This window comes from Gavialis gangeticus, unplaced genomic scaffold (genome assembly GCF_001723915.1).
Source record: "Gavialis gangeticus isolate Ggan-Ray unplaced genomic scaffold, GavGan_comp1, whole genome shotgun sequence".
NCBI lineage: Eukaryota > Metazoa > Chordata > Crocodylia > Gavialidae > Gavialis > Gavialis gangeticus.
The window spans coordinates 51,463,575-51,486,424 of record NW_017729030.1 but is presented as its reverse complement, the minus strand read 5'-3'; the positions used below and the strand labels follow the sequence as shown (position 1 = coordinate 51,486,424).

Here is a 22,850-nt window from a genome sequence, read left to right as displayed (position 1 = left end):
AGTCTAAATATACTCAACAGAATATCTGTTATTCCTCCATACCCTTTTTTACAAAAATGCAGAAAGACCAACCCAGTTTTACTGTTATACCTTGCTCTGCCTCAGAAATCTGTATCTAGACGTTGGCCTACAGTAAAGTATGCAAATAGTCTGGTTCTTGTTTTTTTATATAATAAGGAAACTTGCATCCCTGCACTAAAGGAATAATGAACCCTGGACTGCTTAAATGCAAAGGATTCCATAGCAACATAAATGCTCTTGACAGAAAACGGTTCTTTACCAGTGCAGCGGGGAGCTTTTCACCAGGTTATATTTGAGGGTTCAGTTCTTTTGTGATGCTATGAACACTTAAGCTACAGCATGTCTGCCATTTACACTAAAATATTTTGAGTTGGTTAGAGATGTGCATCCTTAGACAACTTCCTTCTCTATAGTAATGGTCTCAGATGACAGATGGGGTTATTGCTTGGAGTTCCACTCTGCATATAGTTTTGTCATCATCATTGGCAATTGAAACTTTTTATTTGCAGGTGAAATTCTGAGCAGGATTTTTCGTTCATATGTACCACCTCCTTGGTATAAACTAGAGGGCATTCCTCTTAGTCTCAACTATGACCTAAGGCATAGTTAAGGTATAGTCCAAATGGTTAATCCTCCATAAGAAGTGTTCCATAAAGAAAATGGTGTACTGCGGCTGAGCTCTGTGTCAGGCTCACGAGGCTTTCCCTCTTTTGACTGAATACAAACATGCCCGAACTTGTTTGGACAATACTACAGTAATGGATTAAAGCAACTTTCGAGTTTAATTTAGACTGCTGCTCTTGAGAGTGTACTGTCCCTCTGAAATTTCTGGAAGTCAGGGAGGGTGTATGAACAGGGGATCAATTGTTGTAGGTATACCCTGTTCATACGCTCTCCTTCTAAAGCAGGAATGTTAAACATCCAGCCTGCTGGCCAGATTTGGCCTGCAGAGCCTCGCCATCCGACCTGCCAGGCCCTCAATGGGCCACCTCTTTAGTGTGTACTAAGACTCATTTGTCAGAGAATAACAATGCCCTGGGAGATTCTTTGAGTAGAGTTTGCATACAATAGCACACATGATTTATCAAGGTTTCTATATTGCATTATATGTCTTACAAATGAAGCAAGTCATGTCTTTTGTTTAAATAGGGCTATATTTTTTCAGTTCTGTTCTAAAGTGGGCTCTGTTTGGGACTAGAGTTCAAGCCATCCCCACAATTCCATTGAGTCGGATGTCTTTCTGGAAGATGATCAAGATGGAGCTGAGATGCTGCAAACAATCCAGGGAAGATCTTCTTTTCCTGTCCAATATCCTGACTCCAGTGAGGGCATCACAAGTTTTATTTTCCAGTTGCCAGATTTTTTGTCTCTGGCTTGGTATGAGAGTGTCCACCTGAAGCTTCTCAGATTGGTAGCCTGAATGCTGCATTTGTGGGATGCCGCTTCTCAAGTCAAGAGTCTTCTATTAGAATGTGTGAGGCAAAAGTTTTCCAGTGAATTGGAAGACATTCTTTGTTTCAGGAGTTTGAGTTTAAAAAGAGGAGCACTTGCGATCTGTTTCTCTTAACTGCTGTCTATTACATATGATCCTATTGAAACAATGCTTTTTTATGGGGTTGCCCAAGTTTCTGATTTCACTGTGCCCAGTACACAGTGTAATAGATTTCACTCACCCTACAGTGCTCCAGGACTTTCAAAAATAATTGCTTTATGTACCGCTAAATGGCTTGGGATAATTGCTTGGTCAAGATAGCTGTGGCAAAAACTATTGACTTCATTGCAGTGATCCTTATGCTATGGGACTCTTAAAAGAATGCTTTTTTGAGTTGTCCTGAAGGTATTCTTTCAAGCACGTGAATCTTTTTTGCCGTAAGGTTAAATCTTAGCCTCACAAAGTTGTTAGGATTCCTTGCTTGAAGTTTTTTTTCCTTTTATTTTTTTAATATTCCTCTAAGGGTGTCGACCATATGTGTCAACCATGAGCCCTTGGAGCCCCTTCAAGAGGAGAACATTTTAAAGGGCAGCCTTTAGTTCTAATTGTGTGTGAGCGAGCTGAGAATGATTCAAATGCAGCAAACTTTAATCCGGGATGAAAAGAGTGTTAAAAGTTAGAGTGTTTTTGCTGCACTTGATATATTCTCATTTCATTCGCATACAATTAGAATGTGCCAGTTGCTGCCCTCTTAAACCATTACTCTTTTGTGCACGGAGAAAGTCGAGTACTGTTTTGAGCTGGGTTATCTTGATCCGGTTCAATGTGATGTGCAAGTACAGATCATTCCATGCCTAGTGTCCGGTCAGTCCTCCAGGCATCCCAAACTGTGCTGCCGTTCAGCCCCTGGCTCCCTGCCAAGCCCATGCAGGGCCATGTGGCTGCTCTGGGAGGCTACCAGGACTCTTCTGCCCAAAGACAGAGAGAGACCACAGTCTTCAGGGTTGGGGAAGCATAAAACCTCTGTGTTGGTTTCACTTCCCTGCTAGGGATCCCAGGCTTATTTGGGGTGGAGAGGTAGCTAGGTTTTGGGAGAGGAGTGGCCATTATGGCTCCTGCTTGGGGTGGGTGGGTGGTTGTGCCTGTAACAGTAAACACATGTCACTTGCTGGGTTGTGGGGTTGGGGAACAGAGCCATTGTAAAATGGACATTTCGTAGAACAAAATGGCTGTCATATGCTCAATGTGAAGAGAATTAGCTCATTAATTGGTAATTGCTGCTTCTCTGTGCTTTAGGCTTGCAGCCAGCTCTGCCCTGGTTTCCACGCTGCACACAAGAGTTGGAACAACTAGGGAGTTTTTGAGGAGGAGGCACAGCACCCAGCTTCCTGAGAAGCATGAATCCTGCCCAACACCTGGCCACCCCTCCACTGTAACCTTTTACCCTAATCTCGGTCTTCTCCTCCCTCTAGGGCAGGGGCAGGCAATTATTTTGGGCAGAGGGCTGCTTACTGAGTCTTGGCAAGCCATCAAGGGCCACGTAACAGGCAGCCCAGGGCAGATAAATATTAATTTTCTAAATTTTTTAAGGGCCCTGTGGGCTGGATAGAATGGCCTGGCAGGCTGCATCTGGCCCCTGGGCTTCATTTTGCCCACCCATGCTCTAGGTGGATTCTGGGGAAGACTCTAAGCACTGACCCCTAGAAAGGCATGATGGTCGGGGTACTGTACCACCCCACGGTGGCGTTTTGGCACTCTGAAAGGTGAGGGTTCTATTTAGAACCCTTAGCAGCATGTGTATGGACACTTCTGTCCGGGGACACTTGTGAACCAGTTCCCAATCAGTGACATTCTTGGGACAGTTCAAGTGTTACATCTGTCCACTCTCTAAAAAAAAGAGTACCCGTTCTAGCCATAACTTCCGGCCAAGTAGTTGCTCCTTTCCATTGTTTTCAGACCACTAGTTTGTTCTCATTTCCCCAAACCTTTTTTTTTTCTTTTTTCTGCTTTTGCTAGAGTATTTGGTGAAACTGCTCACTGACTCTCTGTATAGGCTTTAAACAGTTTGTCCCTTGCTGAGTAAGATTTGGGGGAGCAAAATTATAAGTACTTCTAATACTTTGTTGCCACCAGATCTGGAACTGATGCAGTTGTTTGGCACTAGAACAAACCTAATTCAGCTAGAACTCTTCACTTTGCCTTCTTGGGCACTAAATTCCCAATAACAAGGATATTCTAAGACTACTGGAGGAAAACCAGAAAGATTATTTATCAATAACAGTTGTTTGCTGAGAGCATATTGCCTCTGCGTCTCCATGTTGCTTGTCTGCTTTCTTCATTTGTTTAAAGCTATGAATTCTTGAATCGGGGAGAGAGCAACTGCAGTGAAAGATCAGTTGCCCTGACAGACATTATTCTCCACAGTGTTCCTGTGTTTATAGCACATACTAGAAATGAAGATGTATGTAGACAGTGCATTTGACTAATGAAACGGTTGGAAGATAAATCTTTTTTAGGTATAAGGGTGCACATGGACATCTAGTGGCGGTGATCACAGAGATGGGTCACGAAGGAAGGGTACTAGAAACTGGAGTGAAAGGACAAAAAGAAATTGCCTCCTCCTTCCCCCTTCTTTCTGACAGCTTCTTGCAGTAGAAATCAGGGCATATATATAGAAGAGTGGTAGAAAAACATGCCTACCTATCAGTGACCCCTTTAATGCTTTTCCTTATCACAAGTCCTTTACTTCATTTTCTGTCTTGTTTCTGCAGGTCAAGCTCTTCCTAATTTAATTTTTAACACTTCCCATTTTCTCTTTCTCTCTTGCTATTATTTCTGGGGTTTTTTTGTATTATTAACCTGTCTTTATTTCTTTCCCTCTTATCCATTTAACCCCACTTCTTTCCTCATCTTTTTCCATTTCATCTGCCACTCTCTATTCATTCAGTCTTTTACTCCCTTCCCTTGTACTCTTTCATTCACTTCTTTTCCTGCATACACATTTTCATTCATTTTCTCTCATCATGCTAAGTGAACTGCCACTCACCTTCCTCAGCTGCTGTGTATACACTTGTATGTTTAGAAGCTAAGAGTCTTCAGAAGAGATGTGGGTAAAAAGGAAGAAGTAGTAGTAAATGTTTGAGGGATTCAGATGCACAAAAGCATCTTAGAATTATGTAACAGATAATGACTGAAATACCTATGGTGTTTTTTGTCATGTGCTTTGTAATACTGAATTCTATTCACACCTGCTAGATTTTTTTGTGTCCAGAATATTTTGGTGTGTAGTCAGACACCTTAAAATGAAATGACATATTTTCCTGAGACTTTTATTTTAAAACTGCAGTATATTTCAGTGCAGTACTTTATTTAGGAAAAAAAATGTTTTATTTACAATGGGGAGTTTTGGATGTTGTGACTGTTAAGATCTAAAACTCATTTTGAATATAATAAAAGCATGCACAGGGAAAATTATTGTGCTTTGTACAGCATTATCCATTGTACCAAGTCACTTTAGAAGTAAAAGATTCTGGTAATAATTAAAATACAATTCTGGTCTGAAAAGTGACTCCAAAATTGTCTTATTTTTTGCTTTTTCAGTACTGATTTCCAAAGCCAACATGCCAAAATGTCCCTTTAATCTTAGTAAGCAACCATTGAACCTTCTGGATCATGGTGTATGAATGAGAGGTCACCCAGATGTTTGACACACATGCCTAGGCAGAAGTAAGGTGGAATGGAAGCTGGCCAGACCTTTAATCAGCCCTTATACCATTGAGACAGAATCTGAAGGCCAGACTGAGTCTGCATGTCTGGGAATGGAACCTAGGTTACCCACGCTGCAGACAAAGATTTTACCACTGACCCATAACAGTGGGGTCCTATAAATACATTGCTAAAGAAGGTAGAGATCTTTCTAGCAGCAAACTTTACAGATTTCCATGTTTGATCTGAAACTCAAGCTGAATTTTTTTGCTACTGCATATCCAGTGATAAAGGTTTAACTGGGCAAATGTTGTTTCCCATTATACTGTTATAATAGGGTATACATTTATTCTTTCTAAACAATCAACAGAATCATTTATACATTATCCATGCCCTCATTAGCACATCTATGATTTCATTTTCCCTGAATTAGGGGGGAAAAAGTAAGCATTAATTAACTCACCCTCTCCCCTTCCCTCCCTGCAAAAAAACACCAAAACACCTTTGGATTACATAGCCCTGGCGGAGTTATCTCTGTAATGTTATTGGGACTATCGCCTTTTGTTACTAATATATGACTTAGTAATTTAAGTTTTATGTGTAAAGTACAAAATGATTTCTTTTAAATAAGCACTTTACATATAAAACTTAAATTACTTGAGAGAGTGTGGTTGTATATGTAGTTCTAAATTTGTAGATATATTACCCAGCTGGGGAGGTAAAGTCAGGCCTTTTTTATTATCATACAAACAGTGGACAGAAAAATGCAAAGCAACTTAGTCACTACCTTTCACAGTCTAGTCTGAGAGGGGATCTAGTGGCTGTTTACAAACTCACCAGGGGACACCAGTGGAAATTAGGTGAGGCACCACCGGGGTTTACTGGGAATAATGGCTACAAATTGTTAGAGAGAAGGTTCAGGCTGAACATCAGGAGCCATTACTTTACAGTTGGGGCTGCCAGGCTCTGGAATGGACTCCCAAGGTAGGTGGTACTCTTTCCTACCTTGGGGTCTTCAAGAGGAGGCTGGATAGATATTTGGCTGGGGTGTTATGACCCCAGCACTTGTTCCTGCCCCGGGCAGGGGGTCGGACCTGATAATCTGTTTAGGTCCCTTCTGACCCTAAGCACTATGAAACTAAGCTCTTGTCTCTGAGGCTTTCTATTGTTTTGTTCTTTTTACTTCTTTCAGGGCTTACCAGCCCTCTTCATCTATGACTTCCCTAGCTGACTCCTGCTACCTGCTGATGTCTTCTGCCTGTGGAGGTGTGCTCTCAGGGTATAAACAAATGTTGCCAAATGAAGTGGAATAGTTGTGCTGGGATGTGTCAGGGGCTGATCCTGAGGGACAACACTTGGGGTGTCTCTCTGAAAATGGGGGAACCCCAAGTTTTCCCACTAGCAGAGCTGTGCCTGGGGAATCCCTGGGCACTCCCTGTACTAGCAGGGAAACTCAGTTTTCCTGTTTGCAGAGATGTGCCCTAGTCTAGGCATGCATCTTTACAAACAAGGAAACCTCAGGTTTCCCCTTTTGTAGCAAAGCACGCCCAGGATATTCCATATGGGGCAACCTAGGCAGTGCCAAGGGAGTGCCTTCCTTGGGTGGCTGGAGAGCATGGGAAGCTCCAAGCTGCCTGCACTTTCCCATCTTAAAGCAAACAAGCATGTGCAGAATAGCAGCACAAATTGATACCACTTGTGTTGTGGCCACAGATTCTGAGGCACAGAATTGGCACAAGGGGCATGGATATCTGTTTGCCTGGCCTTTGTGCTGCCATAAAATGGTAAGCAAGTGTAAGTATATGACTTATATCTATAGCTCTTGGTTTTAAATGGCAGTAATGCATGCACTGACAAGTTACATTAGAATAGAAGAAAATATATTTTAACATGAGCTTACAAGATATTATTGTTAAGCGTAACACATCTAAATGGGATGAGGAAGAAAAAAGATCTTAAGGAATAGGCAGGTCCTATTGCTGTAGTGTATTCCTCAACAATAGTTGGAGAGACATATGTTGGATTAGCAAAGCGGGTATCAGAGAGAGAGAAAGAGGGACCATAAAATAGAGTAGAACTGTAATTCCTGCATGGTGGTCCATAGGTTCATTTATATCTCCTTTAGAGTGTTCTCAAATAAATGTTTGATTAAAGTGTATCATTTTCTGTGATAATTTTAAGAGTGGGTAGTGTTGGAAGTTTGGATGAAGTTTGTTGGAAGAGATGAAGTTTAAAACGACAGAGCAAGTTCTGAAAGGAAGAGGATTTTGGTGAGAGGGCAGAATTAAAGTGCCCTTTGCCTGTATGACAGGCCTTTTCAAAGATTAAGTGTATGCAGAAGGTGCCATACTAGACTGCTAGATGTCCTGTCGAAGGTTGAATAGATAGAAACATTTATGCCGGATCTAGAACATAATATTCAAAAAGGGGACACAGGGTAAGAAAAAAGGGGAACACTTCTGTACCTAGAGTACATGAATTTGCATAAGATTATACAAGCTCTTAGAAAGGTAGTCTTTGCCTATAAGTTTGATAGTTTGATGGCTGTTTTAGGATCATGAGAAAGTAGGGGTGTATAGGTCCTCATGAACTAGTCCATCCTCCTGCTTAAGGCAGAACCTTTCCTGACTAGATTATCCCAGTCAAGTGTCTGTCTAAGTTGCTCATGAAAATTGCCAAGGGTGGAGATTCTACAATATCTCTTAAGTAGCCTGTTTCATTGCTTAACTACTGGTTAGAGCGTTCTTCCCAATCTCCAACCTTAAATTACCTCTATAAATCCAAAACTGTACGAAGTGTGTTTTATTATTTAGTATAGTATAAAGTATTTTAGGAACAAAAATCAGCCATATTTTCTTCTGGCTTACGAGTTGTCTTTTAATGCTTTTGTAGTATTGTGCTTCTCTTGCATCATTTGCATGCCATATCAATTTTAACTTTAGAAATCATAATTTTAGTAATTTAAAAAGAATTTGTGTGAACATTTTTAGTAACCGTCTGTGAACTTGCTGAATAATTGGACCGTATTTCAACCCATCAGCTATACTGCCATTCATAGACTGCTCAAGCTATGGTCTTAAAGACCTCAGAAATTCTAGATTGAATTACAGCCTTATTTACTATACAAACTGGAACAGCTCTGTACCTTAGCATTGAATTTGTGAGTTTGGGCATGTTTTGCAATCGTTAAAATATTACTTAATATATCACAGTGTAGAATTGCTATTACAGTGGAGAAGGGAAAATTGTTTTGCAGTGCATTTCACAAACCTTTCATCAGTTATTGAAACTACATGCATGCACACATATATGTTACATGTTTAAAACAGTTGCTTTTATTAATATTTGCAATGACATTTTGGGGTGTGCAGGCATGTGAAAGGTATTTCCTCATGTTTTACAAACAGTCACCTCTGATTCAGTTTGTGATGCACCTCAACCTTGCCTTTTGTCACCTTAAATGGTAACGGTCATATGCTTCTTAGTACTGTATCTTTACTTTTTGATGCATTTTCTTTAGGTTGCTGGAAAATTATTTGTTTGCAGGTTTTTTTTTAAACGTAACAGGTCAGTATTCTGGAGCAGCCCTCAAAGAGTTGTATATAAATGATATTTCCCTGATTTTTCTGAATTTATAACCGCTAATTTTTAAATATTTTGTGCCCCTAGATTGTTAAGCCAAACTATGAAGGACCACTTAGTAAGAGTGGCAAATGAAGCAGAATTTATCTTGAGCAGACAGAGAGCAGAGGATATTCACAGGCATGCTGAATTTGAGGTAAGAAGTCAGAAATCTTGGAGAAAACGGTAGTTCTGGCAGATGCCAGTGCAACACACATGCTTTAGTAATTAAAGCTTCAGTACTGCAAGGCACTGAACACACCTGGGAGATGCAAGGTATCCTGAACTCAGGGCATGTCTACATGTCTTGGGGTGGTGCTCCCTGGCTAGGATAGTCCCAAACGTGTCCTGCCACCTACATCTGCAGTCATGCCTTAGACCTGGAAGTATGCCCTTGAGGAGCCTCTGGTCATTCCCAGTCACTGTTTTCAGGCATGTTGGATACTGGAATCTGCCCAGCAGGTACAGAAAGGTGCTGTAAGGCAACTTCATGGACATATTTCTAAGTCTGGGGTGTGCTTGTAGGAGTGGGTACATGGGGTGTGTTCAGTAGTGTCCCAGCTTGGACGTGCCAATGCTGTGGAGTAGATGTGCCCCCCGATGACTTCAGCAGAAGAATGGGGATGTGGGGGATTGCCTAGTACTTTGTAGAATCTACAAGAAAAAAAGGTTGGAGAGCAGGGGAGAAAGCCAACATGATTATAGCATTTACTATTAATGAAGCTTTGTGGCATTACAGCTATTTTACTAAAGTATCATATATCAAACTAAAACTCATATTCAAAATCCTTACTAGAGAGATCTTACCGCAGCTATTATATCAAAACAGAAATTGTCTAATTTTTACTATTATATGGCTTGTTTACTGTTTCACTTAATTTTGTCATAGTTAGTTTTTAATTTGTTTGATTATGTTTCACATGACACAACGCAGTTTTGTGAGGCTGGTATTTTCATGACTCCAGGGGAATTTTAAAATAAACGGTAGACATGTATTTTCACTGAACTATTAAAAAAATGAAATCTTATTGGTAACTCCTGTTTAACCAAGCCCACAATTTTGGGCATCAGCTGGTTAACAGAGTTCCTTTGTGTGGGTATGACCTTATTTGATTGTTTAAAATGAAGCTAGTGAAATCTCTTTGAATTCAGTGGTATTCTATTTTAAAGGGATTAAATCTTTCTTCTAATATGCTATATTGCTTGTGTTTTGTTTTTAAAATGAAATGTTTAGTGTATGAAGGCATGCTTGTGTTTTTAATGTATTTCTAAACTATTTTTCTCTTAAATCTTTACTTGAAAAAAATACAAAGATGAAAGCATATTTGTCTTAGACAGTGCTTATGTTTTAAAGGTCATCTGTGTTGGCCCCAGGATTCAAGCTGTGCGTTGTTTAATAACATATCTGCACTTCATCTAGAGCTAGTTACCCCCTCCTGCAAACAGAGATGTTGTAACATATCCAGAGTACCATTTTGTGGTGGTGAAATAGCAGGCATGTTTCATTTATTGCATCAAGGCATCAAGGGTTTGGCGACAGTCCTGTGGAGATGAAAAGTGCATCTTTTTAGTTCATTGCCTGATAATCATTGGAGTGGGACATGCTTGACATCTCATGTTCTGGATTTATGCAGAAGCTCTGTCCATGACATGGTATCATTGATTAGATGAACGGCTCACTTTTTTTCTTTTAGCTGTAAACTAAGAAAAAAATTGTGAAGCATTGGGCCTTGTCATGTAAATGTGGGATATGAATGGATACACTTCACCATTAACCTTATTTCATTCTCAGAACAGTTTTTTTGTGGTGTTTGGCAGGAACATACGCTGAACAAGAACTTCTTTTTATTATAGCTTTGTGTGTTGCTTATGCCTGAACTCTCTAGGATGGAAGCTGATTGACACTTCTTTAAGCAGATGCTGCTTTGAATCTCTATCTCAGTATGACAGCTCAAGGGGTTTAACTTGTGTCAGTTTGAACTTAAACAGATACTAGGTTACTGAAATAAGAAACGGTTCTGTTTTGTTTATCAAGTTTAGTTGTGTTGCTGTGTGTCTGCTGCAGGAAAGTGTTTGGAAAATCTAATTCTGTAGCATCATATTTGTTGATGTGTAAAAATAATGATATATAGCTCTTGGAACTTTTAAAACACTCAAATGCCAAATATGTTGTTTTAGAGATAAGTGACTTCTAGATAGACTGCAATGAATGTTGTGGCTTCTTTATGGAAGGGAGAATAATTAGCCTCTCTCATTAGAAACTTCCCCCCCTCCCCCAGTCTAGTCAGCGTTCAGAAATCTCTGCATGGCTTGTCAAATGTATGTCATGGTTTGATTTTCAAATGTTTTAATGTCTGGTTAACTTTGCTAGTGCTGTAGCAGATAGGAAAATGAAGGTGGGGGGACGGGGTGGTGAATCTAGTCTGCTACAGCACTGGCAAAGTAAACCAGATGCACACAGTTGAAATAAATCTTTTCTGCAGGCACATTGCTACTGCACTAACGAACTTTGCCACAACAGTCCTTAGCCTCTCCATTTCTGTGATATGTGTGTGAGAGAGAGAGAAATATTACTGTACATTTATAAATATCACTAATAGTTTATACATATATGTCTCAGAAATGAAAAGCTGAGATCTATTGTGCAAAGTGTGTTAGTCCAATAGCATTGTTTAGTCACATTGGTTGATTTCTTATGGTCACTTAGAGCCACAGCATTTAAGATTGGCAGTCTTTGTTCACACACACACAAAGCTGGGAAGAGAAGCTGGTTCGGGTTGGGTGTGACAGAGCTGTGGGGGGAGAAGGGCCAGTGTGGTGAGGAGATGCTGTAATTGGAGAGGAAGATCCCAATAATGTTGAGACATTTTAAAGAATTTGCTCTCCTTCCTTAAACTGTTTTATGTTTACAAACAATAAAAGGAATGTCTTTGTCTTATTCTTGGTGATGCTGTATAAAACTCTTTTAGAGCAACCTTTATTCAACAATAAACAGAAACAAACTTTATTCAAAGCCTTCTTCATTATCCTGAGTGTTATCCTGCCTGAAATTTTCTCCTTCCCAAAGCCAGGGTCTTGCAGTGTATCCAAAAGACCTATAGATCTGAGCTATTTTGAACTAGGATTATCTGCTAGTTAATAGAATTTTCTGTGGGAATATTATAGGAATCAGAAAATTTGATTTTTAGAAATGGAGGTTTCTCCTTTCTAAATGGAAGTCAAATGTCACCACTGAAAGACTTTGTTTCAGCCTGGTTTCTGGAGAATTTGGCTTCAGAAATAATAATAAAAAAAGACTGCTACAAAAAACTGATAATTGGATAGAATGTATGGTGGTTACTGGAGGAAGAGCAGAAACCACGTGAGGTAAAGTGAATGAAAGGCATGGGTACTGTACAAAGAGTAGGCATCACTTTGCTGAATGAGCGCACCTCAGAATTGGATATAGACAAGTATTTTTCACCTGATATCTCTATTTGCAGCATCCCAAGTACCTTAGAACAACGGGGACACTATTATGTTTCTTTCTGTATTGCAAGTATTCACAGGTTTTTTTTTTCTGGTGTGAGATGGCAACTAGATATCAGGAAGAAGAGTGGTGATGGGAATTAACAAATGACATGTTATCTACATGTGAATTCCAATATTTAGCCCAGAGGGGCAGGAGAAGCCAGCAGCCATTTCCTCTAACAGGGTTCATACCTTTTTGGCTCCTCTCCTGCATGGCTAAGAGAGAAAGAAAAGGCTTTCTTTGACTAGGTATGGACAACAATGGCCATCCTTTTTATTATGCTTTTTCTGAACTCTTCTCTTTTCCCAATCATATTTTATTATTTTTTGAGGAAGCAATGGTTGATATACATAACGGATTCATGGAAGAAATGGATATATGCTCTGTGTCCTCAGATGTGCTTTAGGAAGCAATACCATACTCATTTTACAGATGAGATACTATAAAACAGCAACCATAATTACCTAGGATTATAGAGTGAGGATGGAAGTATTCATATCAACAATAACAATCAGGACCAGAAGGTCCACTGAATATTGGTGGGACCTGTGCATACAAGTCACTTCAACAGTTTCAAAATTTCTCCCGAGTTAGAGCTGGGAATTCTGCTCGGGTGCCTTGCTGCTTACTTTTGTGCCCTGCCTACTAGTTACACATGTGCATCTAGTCCTCCTCATATAAATTACCTTGAAAATCTGGTTTTGTGCTGTCTCAGAACATCTATTTGTGCAGGCTGCTGCAGAGTTGACTTTTTGATGGTAATTGGATTTGGTGTTGTGGGGAGTTTGTATTTTGTTTAATTTGTTTTGTTTTGTAATTTATGGCAGCTGTACCAAAAGTCTTGGGTAGGCACCACGGGTTATTTTTGTGTAAATCTAAATATGTATCCAAGGGCTATAAACAATTCAAGCCCCAAGGCACCTTCAATTTCTCTCTTCAGTATCAGCTGAGATAAATATTGAATAACCCGACTTGGTTTTGATCAGATTCCATGCCGCCATATCTCCACTCAATGGGCAGAATAAAATATTTTAAGCAGTCCTTCCTTCCTGACAATAGCTCTTTCTTGGCTTTAAGGTACACAAGTATGAAACCTGGGAATGAGAAGAAGCCTCTTCTTTATAAAGAACTTCATACAGCACTTCTTTATGAAGTAGTGGATCCTCCTTTTTCTTCTCCCTTTCCTACCCTTTGTATTCTAATCATTGCTTTCTATTTAGCAACTCTGCTTCCTGCAGTCCCTTCACAGCATCTGATGAAATAAGCCCTTTGCTTAAGAAAGCTTATTCTATACGTTGCTAATTTAGTTTGCCCAGAAAGGGGCATATCTACCCTGCTGTCTGCCTGACATCAAACTAGCATAGCTAACTGCCTCTGACTATTTTATGAAACCATGCACAATATTGCCAAGAAATGTTTCTAAATTCTAAGGAGTGTAGTGTAGTATGAAGAATATGCAATAGTAGCAGTAAACAGGAATCTGTTGTTTTTATTTAGTCAGTCTGAAAAGTAGCGACTGCCTTTGACTGCCCAGTCATTTTGATAGTCCTACAAACCACTGTTCTTTAAAATAAATCAAATAGTTGACTATCTTCGTGGATTTAAGTATCTTATTAAAATAGAGTGGCATTGAAATTATTTTATTGTTTTGCCTTTGCTCTCAAATTTGCATCATCCACAGAATTGTTGTTTTGATTATTCCTGCTTTTGTTGATTAAATGAGTATTTCACATGACTTTTTCTTCGCATTTGTTATAAATCATGTTAGGCAGCTAACTTCTCTGCATGATTTCTCTTCAATAATTAAATCTAGCATTTCCAGCTGCTGTAAAATTTGTTGCCCTTTTCTGTTCAGTTATGTTTCTTCATGCGGAAAACTTAGACTTCTTCACAGTTTTAATTCTTATTCAGTACCAGTTTACAGGCCAAGGTTTAGCTGTAATAAACTGTGAATGTTTTACTTTATGGTTCGTGCTCAAAAACAAATCTTAATGCTAATATGAACATTGTCTTTACTTGGGTAAGGTGCAGTGTTGCCCTGTTTGTCTGTCTTCCAATGATGTTTTTAAATAAAAAAAAACTGTTTTCCTCTTGACAGGATATGAAATACGGAAGTTTCAGTAATAAGTAACATCTCATGTATACTATACTCTTTCTCCTCCTCATGTAGCAAAACATTAACGGTTACAAAGGATGTTCTTTTGTATCAAGGGAATGGGACTTGGAAGCTGAGCATGGTTGAGTAGTCTTACATCAGATGGAGATCAAAGCCTTACAAAGGAAAATTATAAATCGTTTTCACTTTTTTCAAATGTTATTTGTTTTGCATCCTGTTGTTGTATATAACATTATCTATGGTGATGATTAACCTGTATTCATAAAATAACATTTTATTTGGGAGGGGTACACTTTCCATAGAAAATACCTATATTTTCCACATAATTTCTGGTCTTTATTTTTAAAATAGAAGCTGTTTTGCTACAAGATTCTTCTATCATGCTGATACTTTAGGGACAAGATTAGTATATCTTTGCAGTATCCTTTTATGAAGGATTCATGTTAAGGGGGCTTAATGACAGTGGCCAGATTTGTCAAAATAAAATTATTTGGCAGTATTCCTTAGTGTATTATGGTCTGTTAGCAGTTTCAGTATGAATGATTTGCAGTTAATGCTTGGTAATGTAAATTTCAGGCATTTTGTAGCACTGACACCAAATGTTATCATACCTCTTTATGCAGCTAAATTATATTATTGCAAAATATAGCTTTCTGGCAACTAGACTCATTGCACAAAAACAAGGCATTGCCTATTTCACTTTGAATCGGTTTAACTCCTTTGAAATTTACATTTTTAAGTAAATGCTATTTTCAGAGGGTAGCTCAGGCATTATACCTCCATCTATTGGTAGAAGGAGGAAGAAAAAATTTTGAACCTGTTTCTTCGGCTGCTTGCAGATGTTTTTAAAAAAAAAGTGCACTTTACCAGAAGAAGCAGCGCATTAGTTCTGCACGGCTTTGCACCATCTGTATAGATTGGGCATTTCAGCAGGGCTTTTTGGCACTTTTATCTGAAGCTGATTCAGTTAGCTATTAGATGAAGTAGCCAAAAACACCCCATTAAAGCGCTCGATCTATACAGACATTGGGCAAACTGGGTCCAGCTACGGTGCTGCCTCTTCTGGGCATGCACACGGCTTGGCATGGGAATGCACTGAGTTTAAAGTAAAGCATAGGGTGTGTGTGTGTTTGTTTTTAACATCTGCAAGCAACTTCTGTGTCTTATTTAGATTTTAAGAGAAAATAAAATAGAAACTGTTCCCATGTAATTCTCATAGTGGGAGTTTGGTTTTCTGAAGGCTCAGTTTGTAAAGTATTGTGCTGTTACAATATGTTGAACAGTCTCAGACTGAAGAATTATGTTTACCATATTCCTGAGGTGACAATTTTCTGGTAAGTTTTTCCCCTGACAGGAAAAGTGTTCTTAAATGAGAGAATTAGTTATTGTTCACAGCTTGAAAAGTACCCCAGGTGTAGCTGTTCAATGGGGAAGTAAGGGTTTCAGAGGGATAAAATAATATCCCAACAGGCCAGAGTGAAGGAAAACATGTCAAGGGTTTGTCTCTTATTATTCTTTAGTGGCCAGAAAAGGAAGAGGAGAAGACAGAAAAGCTCACACGGGTGCTTGGAGGCCTGCTTTTCTCCCCCTCCCTCCTTCCATCCTTGTAATTCAGGCTTACCTTAGTATGAATAGATGCTAAGAGGTGCATGCTTAAGAGTTATCAGAAATATGATGTTGCTGCAGAAGCAGCTTCATACTGTAGCTGAAAGTTCCTATTTTAACTACCTCCTGTGAACCAGTCTGAGGAGAACAACAGTGAAGTCTGTCTTTGTAATAGCTATCAGATGCTGTAATCTGGCAAACTGGCAAAAAAAGATTTTCTGATTTACGTGAAAAGATATTGCTACAGATTCTTTTCTTCAAGAGTGAAATGTTTGTGTTGCTCTGTAGTTTAAATGAATACAAGTTGCATATTTTTTCAACTGAGCTGGAAGAAAACTAATACAGTTTTAGATTTGTCTGAGCATTTACTATGAAGCATTTTGTGCTAATGGGCCATTCGTATTTCAAGAATGATTTAAAAATCTTTTTGTGTTAAATGCTTGCAAAGAATAATTAGGAATATTTCAATGAAATGTAGATAATTATTAGAATAAAATGTGGTTTGCATTGCATTCCCCATCCAAAAAACTAGAAAAAACTACCTAAACAATTTCTAATAATCACTCCCTACTTTCCCAGTCACATAGGCTAGGGCAGTGTTTCCCAATCTTTTCCAGCCCAAAGCACACTTACATGAATAACATTTTTCCACAGCACATCCCCTGCGGGCATTCCCCATCCTCATACCTACTGTAGCTCATTGCCATGGCAAAATTCCACGGCACACCTGCTCATTTCTGACAGCACACTTTTGTGCCGGTTGGGAAACACTGGGCTAGGGGCAGAAGTTGCACGTAAACCAGTATAAGTGATCAGAAACCAGTTCAAATCTGTAACACAGCAGGGCTAGAGACAGAAGTTACACACAACCTGGTTTAAGTGATCAGAAACTGGTTTATACCTGTAACAGAACAGAAGTTCAGTGCACATAAACCACTTTCAAAATGGCCAAACTGATTTATTATAAACCTGGATGGATGTAGCATCAGACTTAACTGATTTATGTCAAACCGGTTTATAGAATTTGTCCCCCAGATCCTCTCCTGATTTAATTTAACTCTGTCCCCCAGCATCCCAGGGTGCTGCGTGCTGTAACAGAGCAGGGCTGGCCCCTCCCCCCTTCTTTCACAGAAGAGAGGTAGTAAAGCCTCTGTTCCCTAGTCTGTGTCTGTGTCTGTGCCTGTCAGCCCAGTGGAATGGGGAGCAAGGGAATGGACCCCAGACCTCCCTAGCCTGGGTCTGTATAGCACAAGGGGAGGGAAAGCACCCTCTGTGGGCCTTATTGCCCTCCCCTTCCACAGACACTCAAGCTGGTCTGGAATTGCCTTAGCAAGGGAATGCACTCACCGATCGTGGGACCCCCACGTGGGGTATGCATAGGCCCTCCCCAGGGCTTTTCACCTCCCCATCCCCCACAGCCCTGAGAGCCAAGCTGGGATCCCTTAGCTTTGCCCCCTCTCCAGCTGCCCTTATGTCTAAGGAGCTGGTGGGGTGGGGTGGGGTGGTTAGGGAACATACCCACTCAGCTCAACACCAGACCCTCAGCCACAGTTTGCATGGCCCGGGAAAAGTCACCTCTGCTGGATTTTTGCCCCCCTGCACACCACACAGCACAGAGCAGGGCTTCAGATACCTTAGCCTCATCCTCTTTGCCAGCTGCCCCGGCCTCCAGGGTCAAGGGGGCAGGGGAATGCACCCACCCAGCCAGGCACTGGACTCCCAGCTGGGGTCTGCAAGGAAGGGGGAGAAAGCCCCCTCCCCCAGGCTTTTTCTCCCCTGCAGCCCAGAAAGGCAGGCTGGGGTCCCTTAGTACCACCTCCTTGTCAGCTGCCCTTGCCTCTGAGAGGTTGGGGTGGGGGGCAAGGATGGGGAATACATCCCTGCTGGGGGTGGAGAACCCCCACTGAGGCTGGAGGATTGCCAGCCCTAGGCTGGAGGGACTGTTCCCCCTCCCACCTGTGGGGGCTGTGCCAAGCCCTGCTGGACCATACTGAGGAGTGGGAAGGGGAGAATCCTCTATTTGCACCAGGGGCAGGGCTTGGGAGACCCAAGGGTGAGGAACCGCTGCTAAAGCTGGGGATCTGGCCAGTGCAGGGCTGGAGGGACTGGTTTCCTCTGGGGGTGGCAGCAGGGAGTTGGGGGGGCATATGCTGGGCAGCCAATCAAGGATAAGTCCTGCTTGGCTGCATTTGGGTGCCTTTGACAATGGCCAGCAGGCTGGGAGGTGTGCTCTAGCACCCCCCCCAGTTACTGGTATGGGCCTCTGCCGGGGTCTGGCTGCCTTTCTGGTTTCAAAAGTGAACATCGGTTCACTTTTTTATTATTGGATCAATCTACACAGTTTAAGAGAAACCTGTAAAGACTGAATCAATTTAGGTTTTTGATGGTCCATACTTAGCCCAGAAATTCAGTGCACATAAACTGCTTTCAGAATGACTGAAACTGGTTTAAGATCATAGAATCAGAAAATTAGGGTTGGAACGTGTCGGGGAACTGCGGCCCCAAGGTCACGGTGGGCCGAGGGTTTTGGTACGGAACAGGCGGGATTAACGGCGAGGAGTCTGAGCAGTTCGGAAGACATGTGCGGTTTCAAATGGTGGATTTTATTTACTTACGCTTATGGAGCGTAGGCAAAGAAGCTTGCTTGTTCAGTTACAGTCAAATCAACGAACAACAAAGGGGTCTGTCGGTCCACGGGGTTCTTGAGATGAGCCCTTGCTTTCTAGCCCAGAGGCTAGGTGCGACTGCCCAACTCAGTAGTCCCAGGACTGGTCAACAGCTCATAAATGGGATAACAGACAACGAACTGTAACGCAACGGAAGTCCAGTGTGCGGTGACGATGTCAACGTTGGTGGTGAGCGATGCCGAGGTTGATGCCGGAACGAGGTAGCAATGCCGTGGTCGGTGGTCAATGTCAGTCGGGTTGGTCAAAATCGTGGTCGGTGTCGATGCCAGAAATCAGTTCAGTAATGGAATAATCAGATCGAACATGAAGAAGAACGGGCTACGAAACCGCAGCATTGAGGAGACCAGTGGGCCTAAGGGCCCTCCTGAGGAGCAGTCCCTGCCAAGACAGCCTCTGCTCTCAGGTCGGGTTGATCTCTATCCAGGACAGTCTCTGCCAAGGCAGTCTCTGCTCTAGCATCGAGTCAGGGTCTCCCCCCCTTGGGCGGGGGCTCACAAGCCTGTTAAGACAGCCAGGTGGCCAATCAGGTTGCTCTCCTCATAGAATTTTCTAGTCTAATTATGTCATACTTTTTGTAAGACTGAGCATGCGCAGGGTGTTAGTTTAGATTGCCTCATGGCAGAGCCATGATTGACAAGCCAGAGGTCGCCCAGGGGACACGTGCTGGGCATGCTTGTCTGCCCTCTGGGTATTTTCCATGGCCGGTCTGCGCATGTCAACCCTTTAACTCTGTGTTATCCAGCATACACTTTGAAATTTGGTTCGGACAGGATGGACCTCAGGAGGTCATCTAGTCCAACCCCCTGCTCAAAGCAGGACCATCCCCAACTATATCACCCCAGCCAAAGCTTTGTCTAGGTAGGTCTTAAAAACCTTCAAGGATGAAGATTCCACAGCCTCTCTGGGTAACGTGTTCCAGTGCTTTACTACCCTCCTAGTGAGAGTTTTTCCTAATATCTAACCTAAACTTCCCTTGCTGCAACTTGATAAACCTTAATGGATGTAGTGTCAGACGTAACTGATTTAGGTTAAATCTGTTTATTGAACTTCTGCCCCAGATTCCTTCCAGATTCAAGTTAACTCTCAGTCCCCCAAAATCTCAGGATGCATGCTTTGCACCTCCCCCACAAACCCTCCCTTGAAAGGTGAGTGGACTAACTTCGGCCCAAGCTGAGCAGGATGGTGCGATTAGCATCCTCCAGCTTCTGGCTTGGCCCCTGCAGGCATGTGGTTGCATTTCTGAAATCAAAGGTATATGAATGTCTGTTCACTTGCTTATTGGTGCAAATTATGCAGTTTAGATTAACCTGCAAAGACTGAATCTGTTTAGCCATGGGCTTTTTGACTATCTGTACTTAGTCTATAGAATGTATAAGTAAAATGTGTAGAAGATAAATGCAGAAGGATTTGCATAAGCTCCTAAGATACTTGTAGATATTCAGTATTCATTGTGAAACTTGTTTGTATTGGAAGGACCTGGTTTTAGGATGACTACTTACTAGGATAAGAAGCAAAGAATTTTGTGAACAATATTTTTCTTTGGACCAACTGTATAATTTAAACGATATCACCCACAAAAATCCTTGCCTCCACTTATTGGGGGGTCATCATGGGTACAATATACATGATTAAGTTTTTCATTTGCAGTATGTGTATTTAATACATCTTTTGCAATATTGGTTAGAAATTTTTTTTGTTTTTAAGATTTTTGTAGTTTATGTGCAGCTGTCATATGCTTCTCTTTACTTCCATTGATGCTGAATCTCTCTGCATAGAGGTTTTTTCTTTTTATTCTATTTTTGGCTTTTTAATGGGGGTTATTGATAGACTTAAAACATCTTCCTATCTTGATTTGGAGGCTTACAGAACATACTCAAAAGATTCTTAGTAATGACCACTGTGTTCTGGAAAGAAAGAAATTAAAATTATGTGATCACTAATTGTTTATGTATAATTTTATCCTGGTAGTATACTAACACTTTGAATTGAGATGAAAGAAACATAGAGGCTCTATGTTAATTAGAGAGATTTTCCTAAAGCTAGTGTGAGAAAGTGCAGTCTAGTCTCTCAGCAGTCCTCTCCCCTGGGCTGGGCAGTAAGTAATGATCTAGTCATGTGGAACCCTGACCTTCACTCTGGCAGTGCATCATAAGTGCTACTGAGTAGAATACATAATTGAAAAGGTAATACGTAGTTATTTAGTCAACAGGGGTATGCTGGATGCCATACAAGATGGAGAATATGAATGTTTGGTAATGTAAATAAGTTAAGGTCTAAATAATGCATCTTTGTCCTAATTGGAGTTCATACTTAAAGGACAAAATAGTGCTATTGACATTTGTTTTTCCCCCTTTTTCCTATTTTAAGTTCAAATGATAGGTAATATAACTTTGCCTCATAATTTAAAAATTTGAAACAAGGTAAAAGTAAAAGAATTCTCATTAAAGAGATATCACAAATCAAGTAGCTAATTAACATTACTTTATAGAATACTGCTCTATCATCATCAATAAAGCAAAAAGTTAATGCAGGTGTCATCTCATTGAGCTTCCCTTTAACCATTCCTGTTGTTGGAATCAGCCTGTTATATTTATAGAAGATTGCTTTTAATATTAATTCTGTTTGGCATTGGTGTATGTGCTTATTTTGGAATATGCCTCCATTATTAATATGAGTCATATGAGCAGAATGTATAATATGAGTGGAACCAATTAGGAGTACAGGCAGCATAACTGAAGAGCTATAGTTACAGTAATGTGTGTAGTTCGTGAATTCTGTTTCTCAATGGAAATTTCTTACATGAATTATGATTTTTGAAGAGAAAGAATTGATCCTCCTTTGTCAAATGTATCTGTAGCCAATTAGGTGCATCTGCATTTCACTTGTATCTGAGTGTGGTCCTAACCACTTGTCTAGCTTAGGAAAATATTTTACTGTGAGCTTGAGTGCTGGACATGTTCCCTTTTATCTAGGGTTTTAAACTTAGTACTCTCATCTTTTATGCAAAACAAAGTTCATTTACCTTTTAAATATGAGTGAAAAGTTTTCTCATATTTTATGCAGGAAATAATAACTTAGGACCACATGTTCTGGCCAGTGCAATCAGTTTATGCATATTTTCATATTTATAGTTTTAATAGATTAAAATATTTTTGCACTTGATTTGGAGTTTTCAGTCACTGTTCAGACAATGATGACCAGTAGTACTTACTTTCTTTTTTAATGGGTGGCTTTTTGTTTCTTGACTTATGAAGACATATAACTGGTTAACTAAACATATGGAGTATTTTGACCTAAACAATATTTAAAGAATTGAATAAAAACTAAAAAAAAGAATATATTCATATTGGCATGGTAAATGAAAACACTAGAGAGAGAAATTTGAGTCTAAGACCTGCATTTGTCAGTAAAAGGTGGGGATACTTTTTTCATTCTTAAGCAATACTCTGTAACAAGTTTAGGAACATAGTTGTGGAAGTTGCATTCCATGGTGCAGGGGGGTCTATCAGATAGAGCTGGGTCCTTGCAGGATGGATTGTATAGGACAGAGGTAGGCAACGTTTTTTGGCCGGAGTGCCGAAAAACACCACAATGCCTACTTCAGAAGGTGCCGGAGTGCCGGCATGGCAGAAAAACAAATTGAGGACAAGGGGTACGTGGCAGGATGCCCTGCTTGTGCCCCTGCCCCCCAGCCCTGCTGCCTTATGCCTCCCAGCCCTACTGCCCCATGCCCCCACCCAAAGCTCCTGCCCCGCTGTGTCCCCACCCTAAGCCCCTGCCCCCCAGTCCGGGCTCTGTGGCTGTCAGCAGCTACCCCAGCTCTGGGTAGCTGCTGGAGCCTGGGCTGCTCCCAGCAGGGCTTGCAGTGTCTCAGCTGCCTGGTGGGAGCACCAGGCTCCCCAGAGCCCGAGCTGGCTGCAGCCGGGAGGCTCCAAACACCTGTGCCGGGCTCTGGCATCAGCTCCACACCAGCGCATACACTTGCGTGTCAGAGTAGGCAGGGAGGGGGCTGAGGCAGCGCAGCCCCGGTCTCTCCCTTGCTTCCGGCACAGAGGTGATGGCAGGCTTCTGGAGCCCAGCACAGTTGTTTGGAGCCTGCCCCCTGCTTGCTTGCTGCAGCTGCCCAGAGCCTGGGCTGGCTCCAAACAGCTG

The 22,850-nt window shown here is 41.1% G+C and overlaps 1 protein-coding gene across 11 annotated transcripts in view; it reads left to right on the top strand.

The window, feature by feature from the left end:
* LRBA (LPS responsive beige-like anchor protein) overlaps nucleotides 1-22,850 on the top strand; it is a 760,533-nt gene that overhangs the window by 320,340 nt on the left and 417,343 nt on the right. For all 11 annotated transcript variants that reach the window (XM_019522192.1, XM_019522187.1, XM_019522186.1 and 8 more), the window contains one exon: nucleotides 8,828-8,936. In XM_019522192.1, coding sequence (XP_019377737.1) covers nucleotides 8,828-8,936 — 109 coding nt within the window. The remainder of the gene's footprint in view (nucleotides 1-8,827; nucleotides 8,937-22,850) is intronic.